Here is a 17870-nt window from a genome sequence, read left to right on the forward strand (position 1 = left end):
TCCCCAGTTGCTGGAAAAAAAAATGGAACCAAATGGACACAAAGACACTGAAAAACAGAGTAGTCTAAGATGAGACAAGACTAGGACAAGAAAAACAGGACACAATATACTGGCATGGAGATATGATCAAAGTGTTGCCTGTTCTTGGTATTATTTTGACATCGCGTATATTTACTATCACAATTCTGCCATAAGTACTGTATCACCATCATCATTAATGTGTATATTAAAAACATGTATTTAATTTCTAATTTATATGATAATTTCAACATATTAAAACAAACTAACAAAGAAACAAACACAGAAGGTTTCGCTGCATTCTCTGAAGTGGAAAACCTAACTTCCTGATGCAAATTTCTCTCCCAGAAGCACCAAGTCAGGAGCAGCTTTTTGAATTATACTTTTAGAATTTGAACAATCAATACTGGATACTGTGTTTTTAGTCAGAGAAAACTGTAGAAACTAAGATTCCCTCATTTGTTGGCATGTTTTTTGAAGAACTTGACTCATTAGCAACAATGGTGCTGCAGCTGTGAGAGTGAAGTCAGGGTGATGAGGGAAGTGATCCTCCCTATCTGTTTCTCATTTAGGAGATCACACCTCAGTACTGTGTCTGGTCTCAGCTTCAGCCTCCCCAGCAGAAGATGGACACTGGGTGAGTCTGACCAGGGCCACCAAGGTGATGTCTGAGGAGAGTCTGCAAGAGCTGTACCTGTTCAGCCTTAAGAAGAAAGGGCAAACGCAAGGTGAAGGAGGATGGGATCTTATAGCCTATAAGTGCCTAATGGGAGGGCACAGTTAGTATGTTTGTGGAGACTGACTTTATTGTTCTCGCTGTTCTTAACTATGATGGTGGGGCATGTCACTGGGGCTGTAATTCCTCAGAATGCCTTTCTCTATTTGTTTATCTTCTACAGAATCTATCCTGTAAATATTAAGATGCCCGTAAAGGAAATATATCCACATTTCATGGGAACTGGGCAGCTTCTTCTAAGAATCATCAAGAGGACTCTAGAATGAACATATTAGCAGGAAATCAAAAGATCCTAGTGGTATCATCAACTTTAAAGGAATCAATTTCCTTCAGATAATCTGAGTTAACATCTAATTCCTTTTGTTCTGTGAAGACTAGGACAGCATTCTTTGGCAACCACGGAATCTTTCCCAAAATGTTCCAACAAGGGGGGAAATATTTAGGGGAAGTGAAAGAAAGCTGAATGTCCATTTAGCAAAATAAAATATATAACCACTTCAATTTCTGTGAGCTTTAACTGTCTTTGAAATTGCTTACTAGAATTAATGTTTGGTTTGTTTGTCATGCATTGCGTTAAAAAAAAAAAAAAAAAAGCCCCTTCAATTTATATCCTAATTAATCTAACGTTAGACAAAGCAAAACTTGAGTTTACAGTGTTCTAATGCAGGTTTATTTGCTCCTTTTATTTCCACCTCTCTTCCACAAGCTTAGTTAGTATCTTTAACAGTATGCTTAACTACTAGGCAATTACAGAAGAAACAGTGAAATTAGAACAAATAATGAATTCTGTTTATGACAGTTCTCAGTAATATAGATATGTAGTTTCAGGACTTAAGTATAATCATTCCATAGATGCTATATTATTTCATTTCATGGTTTTCTTTGTTTGCAAAGTGATGCTTTCTACATCCATCACTCATCTATTGTCTCCTTACTTTTCTTGGACAATGAAATAAAAAAGTACAATTCTTACAATCACTGTTCTCTAAGTATAATATAAAAACCTAGGCTAGGGTTCACATCCCTCTTTCTCTTGACTAAGCTTGTGGAAATGCACAAATACCATTCATTTTCTGAATATGTGACCTAGTTACACAAATGATGTGCTAGACTCCATGTGGCTCACCCCAGGAACTCATGTTTCATTCTGATGCACCTATACCTCACACAACACTAGGTGTATGACCAAGAATATAGAGGGATGTGTTTCTTAGAGGTTTCAACTGATCATAAGTATTTCAGATTATATGTTTGTTTGTTTATTTATTTATTTATTTTCTGGGATCACCAATAAAGGATATTTCTGTAGTTTTCCTGCTGTCACAAAACTATAAACTATATGCCACATATCAGATTTGGACTTTGTAGCAATGCTACAGCCTTTATGTGAGTTTTGTTTGAATTCTCTTCCAAAACAGAAAGGCTTTAAAGAGCAGATCTACTGTTTTATGCACATTTTAGACATAATTCAGTTTCCTTACCATGAAAATATACACCAAGATATAAATACTATCTTAGCTAAAGGTTAGCATCCCAACTCATTTTCTGACTGGAGCTATCTCACTATATATAAGTATACTTATTATACTCTAAAATACTGCATTGCCATGAGAAAATTCTCAATGATGCTTTTATTTTTACTACCAAAGTTTCTTTCTTTAGCTGTATCAATTTTCAAATATAACAGAACATACACAAAAAAGTAGGCTTCTCCTTGTAGCCAATCCTCTCTTAACCCATGAATAATGCTGGCACCAGTTCTGAGTAGAAACTCGTAAAACATCATTTAAACAAAGTAACAAAACTACTTTGAACTGTGCTTACATGTTTTTAAGCATATTTGAACATAACAGATTTTCCAGTGAGATGGGGTAGGACTTTATTGTAGGGAAAGACAGTATCACAAATGTGTTTAAATTAAAAAACAAAAATACAACATATTTTTGTAGTTGTATTATAATATCTTATTAATTAAACATATTATCTTGTAGTTGTATTATAATCATGGAGCACTACATTTTCAAAGTTTAACTACAAAAGAATGTGTGTCCTCTGTTTTTGTTGGTTGCTTACAAGTGACGAGCCCCCAACTTACAGTTGCAGTTATAGCTTCTGGATGGATGACCTTAGGTTTCCTACTATGGAAGTTCATCACAGTCTCCAGGCCATTCAGCTCATTCAGTCCACTAAACTGACTCACTACTCTAAACACAAAGTCAAAAAGTCACTGCTTTCTTTTTTCTTGAAACTCTTGAAACATGTTCTCTCATTTGGAAGTCCTGAGAATTCAGAACTTGCCCATGAACTTCAGGGTCAGTATCTCCAGGAAAGCTAGAACCTAGCTTTCAGAAAACAGTTCCTTTGCCACAAAAGAAAACTGTGTAAGAAAAGTAATTACACAAGTAATAATAATAATAATAATAATAGAGACTAAAACTAGATAATAGCTTGATTTTTCTTTCTCTTATCCAAGTGAACAAAAGGCAAACTCCTAGACCAGGACAATTTTTTTTTTCTTCATGTGGAACAATGAAATGTTTAAACTAACCTGACATTCAAATATGAACTTCAGGTTAGGTTAAACAAATACTTACAATGCCTAGTTGTATTCAACTCAATTTCAATGTTTAAATTTTCATATTGGGTAATTTTAGTATGCTTAAGATGCATTAAAACATTTTGCCACCACAAGTGATATCTGTTGGTTTTACACAGAGATTCCATAAGCAGCTATAAAAGTATTTGGTAAAAAGATATCTGATAGAACAAAAGGACACTGTATTGACAAAGCATTATAAACAGAATGCATAAGAGAAGGAGGAAAATACTTACAGATTTTTTATGTCTACTGCCCCACGGAATGCCTTCCTTGGTATAGCTTGAATCTGATTTTCACTAAGATCACTAACAAAAAAAAATAAAAATTGAAACTTAAAATCTGCCATATATATTTTTTCTGCATGTAACAACAGCAACAAAAAGTAGGAAAATAATTTTAGCCATTACAGTTCAATCAATGCTTCTGATGAAGCTTATTTTATTACTTTAACTGATTTGTAATTGAAGAAAAAGCAGCAGCAGTAATACTCAAATTAGTTTATCCTTGTTGTACTAGATGGCTTCCTTACAAAGCAACAGTGAATATGCCAAAGAAAAAGTAGAAGCATTATATGATTTAACAATGAAGGCCAAACTGATTTCATTTTTAACTGATTGATTTCAATTTTCAACCCATTTCAAACACATGACATGTCCAATGTTCAGTTTTATGCATGGAAAAAAACATGCAAAAATAAGTAGCAGTAAGCTCTTGAGAAACAACAGCTATCAAACTGTTTAAATGTTTCAGATAAATATATTTTAGAATTTTGTTTCAAAATGCCAAGAACCATATATTTTAAAAATCATCTAGCAGCAGATAGAGAAGCACCATTGATGCTCTCCCAACCCTACCCCCAAAACCAAACAAAAAATCCTGCAACCAGCTTTATCAGGCTATCTGAAACTAGTATCTTTTCCAAAATGTTTTATTAAAATTCTTATTCATTTTTTTTCCATCAATATATATATATATATATACACACACACACAACCCTTTTTCCAAATTTTAGAAATATTTTTGTCTTTACCAGTTCCATATTAGAAACAAAATCTACAAAACTGAAGTAAAAACAAAACAAAACAAACAAACAAAAAGGAGAAAAAAAGAAAAAAAGTAGAATTCAGGGCTTTTCACTTATGGTGCAAGTGCTTATACCCCATTAAGAGTAGTTCAGTGCAACAGGATATGATCAACAGATTAAAGTATCTATATAAATTACTATATAAGTCATTGCTATATAAATTTCATATAGCATTGTATATAGTTTTGGAGGCTGTCAGATATGTGTATATCTACGGAAAATATGGAGAACACAAGAAGAGGCTTGCTTGAGTATCTGAATAGAATTCTGAAACAAATCTGATGCACATAGGTCGTGTCTGTGTGTTGGGTCTGTCTAGGATTTTAAGTCATTTTAAGATAATTTTTCTTGTGGCTGGCTAGATTTCATTTTGCTAAAATCAAAGCAGGAGCTTCATTCCACAAGCACACCAAGTACTCCAAATCACAATCTACATGCACTCCAGTCCCTAACAGTAATGTTTTTCAATGTCTTGTTTTCTAGAGACAACTTTTAGATGACTTAGAAGAGAGCTTTTAGGGGAAACATTGCAAAACAGTGCACAGAAATAAGACATGTAGCTGAGCTGAAATGATCAAGAAGGAATCGTTAGTTATAATTATACAGTCATGCTTTTAACATATTCTTTCCCTAAAATGTAATCTAGAATGAGCTCAGATTTCTAGTTGTTAGGAATCACTCCTGAAGATCTCTTTCAGATTTATGAACTCAAAAAATAGTTTGAGGACTTTATAAAAACCCACACTGCCTGACTTTAGTAAAATTTATGTAACATAATCCTTTTGAAAATAATTCTACCTACATGACAGCAATTTTATTTTATCCAAGTCATTGTCAGTTTTATTTACTAAATCTTTCATACCTTCAGCAACACTGTATACTGTACTGCAATACCTTGCAAAGTATATTTAAAACTAGACCAGATTTAGCTATTATTAACAGTGTGTGAAAAACAAGAGAATCTGTGAGCTGTGATTTAATTTTCAAGCCACCTAAGTAAGCTTGAAATAGGATATGACTGCATTTGCTCTGACAATAAATTCAATAGCAATGAGTGAAAGAGCAGCCTTCAGCATTTATGGTAACATGATTTAACAACCTACTTCCTTCAAAAAATTCTATTACAAATATAAACAGCAAATATCTTTACACTTACATACATACATACAGCAAATATACTTACATACAGCATATATATTTACACTTCTCTTTAATTAACTAATACATTTTACCAATATAGAAATTGTGTATAAAGTGGTTAACAATACAGATTTTTATCACGATCGATGATTACTTTATAATACAGATATATGTACATATCTGTGTAAACCACTGCCATATTCATAAATATATGCTGCAGGAGGTAATGGGTAATGATGCATTACACTTTTTATGATAGTTAATAGATTATCATCATTCACCATTTTTTAGAATTAAAAAGTGGAAGATGAGCAAAATTGAGACAATACATAAACTATTTTAAAAAACTAATAAAAATATAAATGGTCAGAATCTTTCTTTCTTTGGCTAAATACAAATCTTAGAGCAAGTGCAAGGACTTAAAAAGTAACAGGTATTAACAACCCAGGTTCCTTGATAACCCATACACTGAGATGTGTGTATATACACGTGTACACACATGTGAAAGAGCCAGCTGGATCCATGCAGTCAGCATTATTTACATGTAGCACAGGCTCATGCAGACTAAAGTGCAGTATTCTCTGCTAATTTTAGCACATCTGAAATATAAATTGCATCATTGCAAAGGTTCTCTAACTTTCTGTAAGAGGCACTGTTTAAAGCATCCCTCTAAATGCGGATAGCTAAGTAAGGTTGGCAAAAGTCTTTTCCAGGAATTTTTTTTTTATTATTTTTTTTTGCAGTGCATCTGCTGGCTTGTGAAATATTCTCATAATTGTTTAAGTAACAGAAGTTACTAAATAATTTTTTCATTGCAAAATTCCACCTCTCTTTTAAAGAAAATACAATTTTCAACATAAAATCTATACCTATTTGTAATAGGCAAGCTTTTAGTAATTATTTATTGATTGCTTAAAGTTTTCATCTGCTCATTCTAAAGAGGTTTCCTTATAAAAACCGTGAGTTAAACAAACATTTAACTTTTTATTCTTGCATAAACTACACCTACACTTCACACTGCAGACCAAGGACTCAGTAACCAGTTACTGTTTATTTATTTATTTATTTTATGATGTTTTAACTCATTCCACTGCAATTCTTAGATTGCTAACAAAACAAAACAAAACAAAAGCCACAAGCAGGACAAAGTGGGAATGGGGAAAAAAAAAATATTTTGTAGATAAAGCCAGACAGTTTTGCAGGTCATTCTGTTACAGTTACATTGCAGCCTATGTTTTGCAATAAAAACGCAAACCTCCTCCTTTTCAGCCCGCTGGGCATTATTTTCCTGCACTAACAACTGTGTTAGCTCCCTTCATTTCTCATTTCAAAAAGAGACAGCATTTGATTATGTCTGTACACTCAGTATCATTTATGATGACACTTGGAAACCCTAAAATAAAATGGGCTCTATGAATTTAAACAAAATTTAAGCCATTGAAGAACAGAGCATCCTGCTTTTACAAGAACAAATCTGTTTTTCTGAGAGGCGTGAACCTGCCTTCATATTTGAAACCAACAATCTGACCAAGATACTGTCATTAGAAGAAATTAGTCTTTGTAATTACAACAGTCCAAGACTTCACACAGAAAAAAAAAAAATAGTGTATCTGTGGAATAGCAGAATTGATTCAAAATATATTGTATAAAACTAGAGTGAAAAAGCCAAGAATATCCTACAGAGTTTTTGAAAGAAAGCACAATGACATAACACATTTTATCAAATTCATCTTAACACAGATCCTAGTTGTCCTACGGGCCTCTTTCAATTAATTGTTCTCAACTCTGTTAAGTCACTTCTAGAGAGATACATTCCAAATTATTAAGTCTGAAGTGGAGCATTTTAGCCATTGACCCTTTCAGAAAATTACTGAGTGCAACTTCGAGGGCTTCCATCATGTCATCTGCTGGCTTGCGTGGAGCCCTCAATCACCCAGCCTTCAATGTACTGCCCTGCTCATATATGAGCAAAAAAGTTTTCAGGGCCAGAACAGTTATATATAACTTCAGTATCTTTTAGTGTGGAATGTCCTTAAAGATTACTCTCAGGCTAGTTTCATGAAGCCAAAAGGTGACAAAGAGGTCTGAACTTTTGCCCAGCTGTATTGATTCTCCAGAAAGCTTGCTTACATTTTTGTTTTTCTGCACAGAAGGTCAGGTGTATATTTCTAAGTCAGAGACTAAATATGTTGCACCTAAATGACATTACTAAAATAATTTACTTAAATAAATAAATAAATAAAACCCAAGTGATAAAAGCACATACACATGCAATAGTGTCTCTCAGATCAGTAATGAAGGAAACTCAGGGATTATTACACTTACAGAAAATATAATTTCGTTTAAATTGCACATACCTCAGCTTTTAAACCTGTTTCCAAAGATTAAGGATTTCAATCTGATATTTGCAATGGCACAACAGTAGAATCTGACTAATTTGAAATTATGACAGATAATTAAATAATTATGCCAAATCTCTCTTTTTCAAAATCTGACAAAATACAAAAAAAAAAAATAAAAATTAAAATGATAATAATAAGCCTATTACCTCCAGCTTCCACAAAAAAAAAAAAAAAAAAAAAAAAAAAAAAAAAAAAATCAGCTTCATTTTTATGTATTTGGTTAATTTTTTAATTATTATTATTTATTTTTTTTTCCCGTGGAATACATTAGTAAACATGATACATAATGCTTTGATGAAATAGCAGAAAGACTTTGTAAAAACCTTGTTACTACTGAATCCTTTCTAAGAAACAGGATGGAAATAATATATTTCTATTTATCATATTTACTGGTTAGTAGGTAGAAGTATATCAGGGGAAAAAAAATAGAATCCTGTTAACATTTGAAATTTGTAACAATATAACATTGGTATGAATGTCACATACACATGAATCTCTTCTCACAGAAAAACTAGAAAAGTTATATATGCTATTGTTTCTTTATCTGAGGATAAAGCCCTCAGATAACCTGATATTAATGAGCCTGATAGAGTGCTTCAGCTCTTAAAAAATGCAGACAGTACTGCATTGCAGCTATTTTATTACTCACCATGTATAGTTCCCAGTTGAATATCCCATTCAACCTTAAAAGGAATGCTAAATTTTTAATCATATAAATTGAAACACCATGTATAATATCTATATCACGCACTGTGAAGGTATCACAGTTTTCTTATGTGGCTAAAACCATTGTTCGTTCTAAAACAATAAATCTTTTCAAGATGGCAAACCTGCTTGTAAATTTAATTACTTGTAATTTTATTTTCCTCTACGGTTTAACCTCCCTCAGTGTCTGACCAGGGATATCATAAATCTATACTGCCATTCTCTACTTTGTAAAAATACTGAGTACTGGGAATGAGTAATGTGTCTTGATTTTTTAAAGGAAAAGGCAGAAACATTGAGTCAAACAAAGTATTGAATACTTATCAGTTTATTTATGTTGGTTCATAAAAACAGTTCAAAAGGTCAGATTGTTCCATGATCAAGGACCTGAATAATTATTTAACTATTTCTGAAACAAATAAAGTAAACCTTGCTTAGTACTCCTCTCTTACTGGAAAAGAATATTTTCAACAATAGCTAATTATGTTCTGCATGAAACCCCACACAGGGCAGCAAACAGTCTCACATAATAAGACTACAGAGAAAAGAAAGAGCAAAGAATGAACAGAATGAGAATTGTTGTAAATTATTTAACTGAAAATCAAATATATGAGTTTGGATTTGGAGACTTTCACTTGCAATACAAAGATCGTGGTAAAACAAACAAACAAACAAACATGCATTTTGGCAGACATTTAACAGCTTTTCTTATGAACATAACTGTCAATTATAGTTTACCCTGAAATAAAACTAAATAACTGAACAACTCATTTATGAATATCAAATGGTTCATTCAATTTCAGTTGCTTTTACTGTGATTTGCTTCTTCCAGCTTATGATCCAGTGTCCCCACAATATCTTTCTATCTGTGTATACCTTAAAAAGTACAGAGATTCAGGTGGGGAAAAAACAGACACTACTTGTTCATTAAGCAATTCTTTTCAAACGGAGCATGTGAAACATATCAACATAGGATGCTCACTGATGAGCACCATTAAGATGATCATTAAGATATCTATAAGGACTTGCATGGCCTGAGACACTTTTCCAGCAATAGTGTCCTTAATGGGGCATCCCATCTAAAATATCTAATATACTCCAGAGCTAGGCCCAGGTTTGCACAAGCCCCTATTTATTCCCCTGGTTTTGATGTTAAGGAAAGAAGTAATCAGCCTCACTGGGAGGCACCAGAAGGAAAACCTAAGCTCCTGAAGGAAAGCAATAACATATTGTGACATGACAGCAGAGTAGAAGTGAGCCACAGCCACATGTTCCAATTGTGTCTTGAGAAATGGATGGAGAAATTATTTTATATTATCATTAAACTTTGAAAAAACTCTCACATCCAAAATAAATTTATTCTGAGGACCTTGAGAGAATGCTGACAACAGCCTGCATTTGCAAAAGCTACTGTAGCAGTGGGTTTTTACAATGTGAAGAGGACAGACTGAAAAGGCAAGGTAATTTTTCTTCTGTTTTGCTGGATCTCTGATTTGGATTTCACTCCTAAAATGTCAAACAGTTTTCTGTTTTCTAAATTTGAAATACAAATATGTATTTCTCTTCCATATTAGATGGCTTGTGCTATGATGGAAAACTTTTGATCAGATTTTCTCTTCACTCCTCTTATGAACCTTCATTTATTGTCACACTATCAGGAAAACTGTATTCCTCAACTGCAAGGTTTCAGCATGACCAGAACTTTAAGACCTTTTCTGAATGCTACAGAGGCATGTTTCAGCAACCTCCAGTTTTAGTGTACTAGGAAGCTTAAAAATTATTTTCAGAACTTCATAGAGGAAATCAAACCAATCAAATCAATCAAACAAATCTTCAGCAATAGAGATGCTGCTGAAGTATTACTTTATGGTCTAAATGCAGGGAAAGCATCATGCAGAGACAGTTCCTCTGTAAGTAAAATCTCAGGTGAACTGAACCTACTAAAGCCTGTTTGGAATTCAAATTTCCATGATGGTAGAAATATACCACAGCATAGCATGAGCTTACTAAACAAACACAAATGTTTTAATCTCTAACTCAACACTTTTTATCTCATATTCAGCAAATATATTAATATACCAAAACAAGTAAGTACATTTCCTATCAGCCAAATGGGGCTTATCCCTTTAATTGTTACAATACTGATGTATGTTAGGCTTTATAGAGTTACTGTATTACAAATTGCAGTACTCTATCATTTATTTATGAAGATAATTTTATACCTAAATGGGTTCTCATGTCCTTCTATCAAGGCCTGGCTTTTTGGCAGGTCTACAAATCAATTAAGACAAACAAAATAAAGAAATGTTTAAAAATTATATGCTTAACAATTCAGTCTAATATCTTGCTGTTAAAAAAAAAAAATACCAAAAACCTGCTGCAGCATTTTTGACTATGAAATAAACAACTTAGTCTCATATTTATTAAATTATTTTTGTTTCTACTCCTCAGTAAAGCATCCAGTGCAGCTATTCCTCTTGATAATTATGATACAAAAGGAGTCCAATACTATCAGCAGTAGCCAATATGTATCTAGGTGAATATTTATCTCCTTGTGATGACCAGAAACCTGAATTATAAATTCTAGCATTAGTTCTGTAAATCATTACCTCTAGTCATATCATTTCCACCTGATTCCCAGATGAGAAATGATATTTCAGATCTGAGAAAGGTACTATTAACCTTCTTTTACAGATGGTGAAGCCAATGTAGTATGTTATCAGTAGCAGTATGCATCAGTGCTATGCTGAGGAGCACAAAGCAGATGAGAAGAATTTAGATGACAGAACTGCAGGTTCTCTCTGCATTGTGTACTAATTTGCATTTGCTCTGTAGACTCCCCAGAGACCCAGATGCTGTAAACAGTAGACACAATCTATTCCCACGCTAAAGCAGGATCACTCCCTATGCCACAGTGTGCTACACTGTCCAGCTGAATATTTCATATTGCTCAACATAGGGCAATCACCACTGTAATATGGGCAGAATGATTTGAGTCACTGCAGTTCTCATGGTAAGGAACAAGACTTCCTCTTTTCTAAGAATAGTCAGATTAGGTTTCCCTGCTCACTTTGATCTCTCGTTTTTTAATGATATCACTGAAGTTCCTTTAATTCTTAATGCTTCAGGGTTTTTTAACATCTGTTATCCATTTATAAATCTATAATTGAATTAAAAAGTGCTTATTGTAGCTATTTGTATGCTATCATTTGTATTCCTTATGCAGCAGATATTTTTATCTGTTTTTTCTACTTATTTATTTAAAGCATTGATACAAGTCATTTATGCATACAGCATAGAATATACAGCAAAAGGAAACAACAACAACAAAAACTAATGAGCTACACTAGAAGTACTGATAGCCTGCTAACTCCAGTTTATAAGTACCTTCAACCTTAAGTTTTAGGACAAGTCATCAAAAATGGATTTGAGAAACAGGCTGACTCCACATACCTATCCAATACAATATGATATTGACTTGTTTATAATTTTGCATATTACTAATTGGTAATTTCCCCAGAATAGCACAGAGTCCATGTAACAGGCCTCCTTACTATTTAATAGGATCATATTTTGGGTTTAGAAAAAATGAAAGCCTCCTATTGCAGTCTTGGCATGGATGTTAATCTATAGGCCACAGAATCAATTCTACTGTACAGTGCCTCCAAAAGTGCACTTAAATCAATCTGTATATTCTGGTACCATTTGAAAATAATTGCTCATGGAGATTCACTATTTATTCTTTATTGTGCTAGAGTGTCCTAGTGTGACAAATGCTTATTGTAAAATAAAATAGGAGTATTAGGACCACACATGTATTTCACTGGAGTCTTAGAAAATTATTTTTGAAAAGGCAAGTAGTCTTTATTAGTCTGCTCCACTAAATTAATATATAATTCTCTTTGTTTAGGACTTTAAAAAATAGAAATAATTACATGTTTTAGCTCTTAAAGAGGAACAGACCACCCACAATTTCCAAGAGCGAGCATTGTAATGGTACTTCAAATTTGGCTTTAGTATAACCCTTTTGATAACCCTTTTGAAAGAAAAACTTGAAGCCCTTTAAGAACACCCCCACCAAAAAAAAAAAAAAAAAAAGAGAGAGAGAGAAAAACTCACTGATTCTTTATCTCCCATAAGCTCTCAAATTGGTCAAGCTGAAGAAAGGTACTAAGCCACAACTACTGATTGCCTCTTGTCCTGAATTTCTGTCAGTCCAGTTCCCCTACTGATGCCTGATACAGCAGCATTAGCTGTGAAGTGTGAGGGATCCTACAGCCCTACCTGGAGTTTGCATAGTGAGAGGTGACTTTTCTATGGGAGTTTATCTTGCATTTAACATCTCAAAGTTACAGTTTAGTCCAGCCAATAACTTCTAAAGCACATATATGTTTTGTTCCTGCATATTTTTCTCCTTTTTACTTACCCAGGTTGTAATTAAATACAAAATAAAAACTTATATTAACTCTTATGTGCTATTATTTAAGACCACAAAAGACCATTTCTTCGTAAGGAAAGAGTGAAGATTCTGCTATTTTAATTCCATCAGTCTCCAATAGGTGATTTGGTGAATTTTTAATCTATTATTACATTTGATAGACTAGAGAAGACTTTACAAATTAAGGTTTTAAAAATGGATAAAACAAGATACTGCCAGGTAGCATTCACTTCTGGGAAGTGACATGCCCAGCGTAGGCATGGCTGAAACATCCACTTGGCTTGGTTTAGGGATCTGCTCCCATTAAGAATAGATGAGATGGCACACTTGCCTTTCCAAAGGACTTCTCCAACAGTGTCTGAAAAATCTATCACTCCTGTTCCCTGTAACAAAACTTCTTTTTAGCAGGAGTTTGGAGCAGTCAACGTGTCTTTAATATTTAATATTGTTTCACCTGCTTTGGAATTGAAACAGTAAGCACTTTTAGGAACTGATTGAAAGGTTGTCTGGTATGTTGTCTAGTTTCACTCCACACTCTATAACCCTTGCGTATTCTCTTCTGAAATATCACTCAGTGAACCATGGCAATTCTTCTCTTTGCTAAAAACTGAGCAGAGCAGATTCCTGATCCAGCACCATTACTCATTGCTGCTATTGCAAAACAAGGAAGTAATAATTACATCCCTGAACACAAGCATTTTTCATCAAGTATAGGCTCAAACTGTTAAATCTAACAATAAACTGAGTACTCCAAGTGGTTCCTAACAGTAAACCTAACCTTGAACAGTTTGTCAAGGGGCAGCCAAAATTTGGAGAGTAAGCCAGAAATGATCTTGCAGGTTATTAATGTTGAATGGCACTGTGCTCACTCTTCCTTCACCTGAGTCGAACAATGCAATTTTTGAATTCTCTCTTGAGACAGGCTGATTGCTTAACAAGACAGATTTATTGCACAGCCCTAGCTTTACACAATATGTGTGCATTCACATAGTGTACATGTATACCTAAGGCTTTGATACTGTTGCCTGTCACTGCCAACAAGTACACTAAAAACTGAAAAAAAAAAAAAAAAAAAAGGAATACAAAACACAAATTATAAAAGGATTAGTAAGTATGATTAAAAAATTGACAACTAAGCTTCAATCATAATTACTGCTTATCAAGATGACCAATATTCTATCATCATTTTTCTGTGTTTCACCCATCTGCTTATAGCCATCTGTCATTTCTGATACTGTAAAGTATTTCTGTTGAAAAAAAATAAATCTTTTATTTATTTTTTTTTTATGCTGCATTTGTACAGTGACAATCACAGTTGGGTGTCTGGCCCAAGAAGTTGTACTTTACATTGTTACCTGAACAAACTATGATACCATGATAATGGTACATATGCTACCTTTAAACATTCTAGAAAAATTCATCTATGAAAAAAATATGCAAAACTTTTAATGCTATTTAAAAAAAAAAAAAATCATTGTATTTTCTTTTTGCCATATTTATCTGTTTTTCCCCCTCAAAGTTACAAAATTTCAGCTGCTTGCACTAGTAGTAATTTTCATTATGGCATTCACTTTTGAAGTCTCCAGAGCTCAGACTTTTTTTGTCCCAGGACTGCACTTTTCCACTGACACCACCAAAGAGTGACTATTCTTAATTGCACTTTAGAAGCTAATCTCGCCTTTTTCCTTCACATTTTTTCCTCTATCAGTAGGTTTTCCAGTCTTTTTTTTTTTTTTTCCCTGAATCACTTCCATGCCAAATTGTTTCCTTTCAAACATTTCTTCAACTTCCTCTAAGTTGCTGATGGAGTTCCTGGATATTTACCTGAGCAGAAAATTGTCCTGAGAAGCTTCAATAATTAGAGGAAAAAGTAAGTTTTCTGTGTGGTGTGGATTTATTCTTCTTCTTTTTTTTTTTTTTTTTCCTTCAGTTTCTTGGAAGAGGTTTTGCTTTGCTTATTTTTGGTCACAAAGGCAGTTGGATGGGATGGATATCATTTAGTTACAGATTAGTAGCTGTAATCAGATGAGAGTATAGTATACCCCATGATGATGGGTGATACTGATACTTATACTGTGGAACTCACAGAGCATTATACACACTGGCTGTGGGTAAATAGACAACTTCAGAATAGAGAGGTCTAAGTAACTATACGGAGATTGAGGAGAGTGATGGCAATGGGAATAAATATCTCAACTGCATGTGGTCTAATTCTGAAATATACCATGAAATATTTAAAGACTTATGTTAAAAAAGTGCAATCAAATAAAATTTTTACAAACTGAGTTTTAAGAAATGAACCTAAATTTTAAACCAAATGATGTTGTACTCATTTCAATAGCTGTTAAAAAGAACAACATATCTGTATTATACAACTATGCTTTCTGTTAAAGCAGTCAGCATAAATCCATTTGTACTTCTAAATAATTCAGTAAGTTTTACCAGCCCCAAAATTCTAGGATGTGTATCTTACAACTGCAAGCACAGGTATTTGCATGCACTCTTCTAGCTGAGAAAGAACAGATCTTCTCTTAGAACAGGATCAGCTCAGAACTTTGAGGTGATTGAATTTAAATGATATTTACACAGATAAATGAGAAGGTGTGAGGATTTGTTTCTACACAGGCTCTGCTGCACTTGCTATCTACTGCCATATGGCCAATTCCATCTCATGCTTATTCTTCTGTTGCAGTTCATATTACAGTATACTGTTTTACAGACCTGCAGCTTCCAACATCTGTAGAAGAGGTCCCAGAAATTGATTTAGAGGCTGAAACACAAGCATATCCAATCCTGCTTCTACAGAAGGCTATATATCTCTGTTGGAAGACTGACACATGGTCCCCATATGCACTAGTGATAACACAAGCCTGCCAGGCACAGATGTACTTATAGCTCCAGAGAGGTGCAAACTAATGATGGATAGGAATAACCCAATCATACTAACATTTGTATTTGCAAACCTAACACCTAGTACCACCGACATTATGTCTACATTTCACTGCTGCATTTCTTCAAGGATATCAAGATGTTCCTAAGGTATGACAAGCACATGATGAAACTTAATGGTATCTAAGATACAGAGACGGCTTCCTGAAGCACATCTTAATAGTTGGAAATTTTAAAAATTAATTGCTCTTCTGGCAAACCCAAAGAAAATTAAATTAAATTAGATACTGGAACTTTTTCATTAGAAGGCTCTGGCAAAATAAAGGTAATAGATGGAAAGCTTTCTGCAATTAAAAGTGACAGGTACATTGCTTTCTCTAAGCTTTTAAATCACATCTGTCAAAAGGCCTACTAAAATGCATTTTTTTGAAAACCCTTTCCAATCTACTCAACTTTTATGAATCAAAATACTGTAAAATTATTGAGGATACATCATTTATGAAAGTTACAGTTTTATGGCAGTTAAGAGATAAAGTTTCTATCAAGTTATACATCCAGCATACTTAGGAAAATGTATTAAATCACAAAGTAACCTTGTATCCCATTCCATTCATTTATCAGAATGATTTCTTGCTTTAATTCTTAACCAATGCATGAGATATACACAGATAAATGAGAAGGTGTGAGGATTTGTTTCTACACAGGCTCTGCTGCACTTGCTATCTACTGCCATATGGCCAATACACAGCTTGATTTACCTAATTTAAAACCAACACGTAAATACAGGTCAGTCACAATCTAGCTATGGAATTACCTATTCTTGTTTTTAAGGTGATTTGGAAGAGAGATGACCATAATAAATAGTTTTTATGCACACCTATTATAAACCAGTACTTATATATACTTTGAAGAAACTTTTCAAAATAGAAACGTATCTGTCTTGAAAACAGGCAGACAAGTGTAGTGAGTTCAGCACCGGCTCTGCTGCTTATAGAGTTAAAAAAAAAAAAAAATGGTTTCAGTGAACACTAATTCCAACAAGCTCAGCAAAATCAAACTTCTTTCACATAATGCTTGACCCTATCCTTTTCCTCTCATCCCTGACTTGCAAAAATAGACTGCATTTGAATAAACAGTGCTACTATCTCTTGGCCTAAAAAAAAATAAAATAATAAACTAACAATCTTTTATGTTTTATTTTATTTTATTTATTTTCTGCTAATCAATAATCCTAAATTCAATACGTTAGGATTGAAGTGCATTTATGGGAATTCTTGTTATCCTCGCCAGTTCTGAAAACAAAAGCATTACTCTTTAAAGCTCATCAACTAAATGAAAATCTAATATACTCTTGTAAGATGTGACAACATGAAGCATATAGGTTATGGTACAACACCTTCAGCGATGTAGTTTGGAAAATTACACTAACTCAGTTAAATGTATCTCTCAAACTGAGAGCATACAAGTAATGTCATCCCATCTGAGGAAAGCACAGAAGCAGCTACAATTTAATGTGCTTAAATCCCACTGAATTCACTGTAACTACTCACATGCTTAGTGTTAAACATGTGATCAAATATTTTTCTGAATCACAAACTTCTTACTGAAAAACAGTATTGAGCAAATTTTAAATTATAAGTTCTCTTAATTGAAGGATATATGAACAAAGACAAAACTTTCCTCAGATATAGAGAAAGAATAGGAAAATAAGAAAATAATTTTCCTTTCCATACCTACTTTATACATTTTCTTAGCCTGTGAGAAACAATTATATATCATGCACAATTACCAAAAATAATATTCAAGGAAACTGGACCATATCTAAGTCCTTTTCAAAATTATCTTTTATATTTAATAAA

At 33.4% G+C, this 17870-nt stretch overlaps 1 protein-coding gene across 10 annotated transcripts in view; it reads right to left on the reverse strand.

The window, feature by feature from the left end:
• Positions 1-17870, reverse strand: part of SLIT2 (slit guidance ligand 2) — a 257708-nt gene that overhangs the window by 107187 nt on the left and 132651 nt on the right. For all 10 annotated transcript variants that reach the window (XM_072037740.1, XM_072037743.1, XM_072037736.1 and 7 more), the window contains exon 5: positions 3587-3658. In XM_072037740.1, the coding sequence (XP_071893841.1) occupies positions 3587-3658 (72 nt within the window). The remainder of the gene's footprint in view (positions 1-3586; positions 3659-17870) is intronic.

Source organism: Anas platyrhynchos, chromosome 4 (assembly GCF_047663525.1).
Source record: "Anas platyrhynchos isolate ZD024472 breed Pekin duck chromosome 4, IASCAAS_PekinDuck_T2T, whole genome shotgun sequence".
NCBI lineage: Eukaryota > Metazoa > Chordata > Aves > Anseriformes > Anatidae > Anas > Anas platyrhynchos.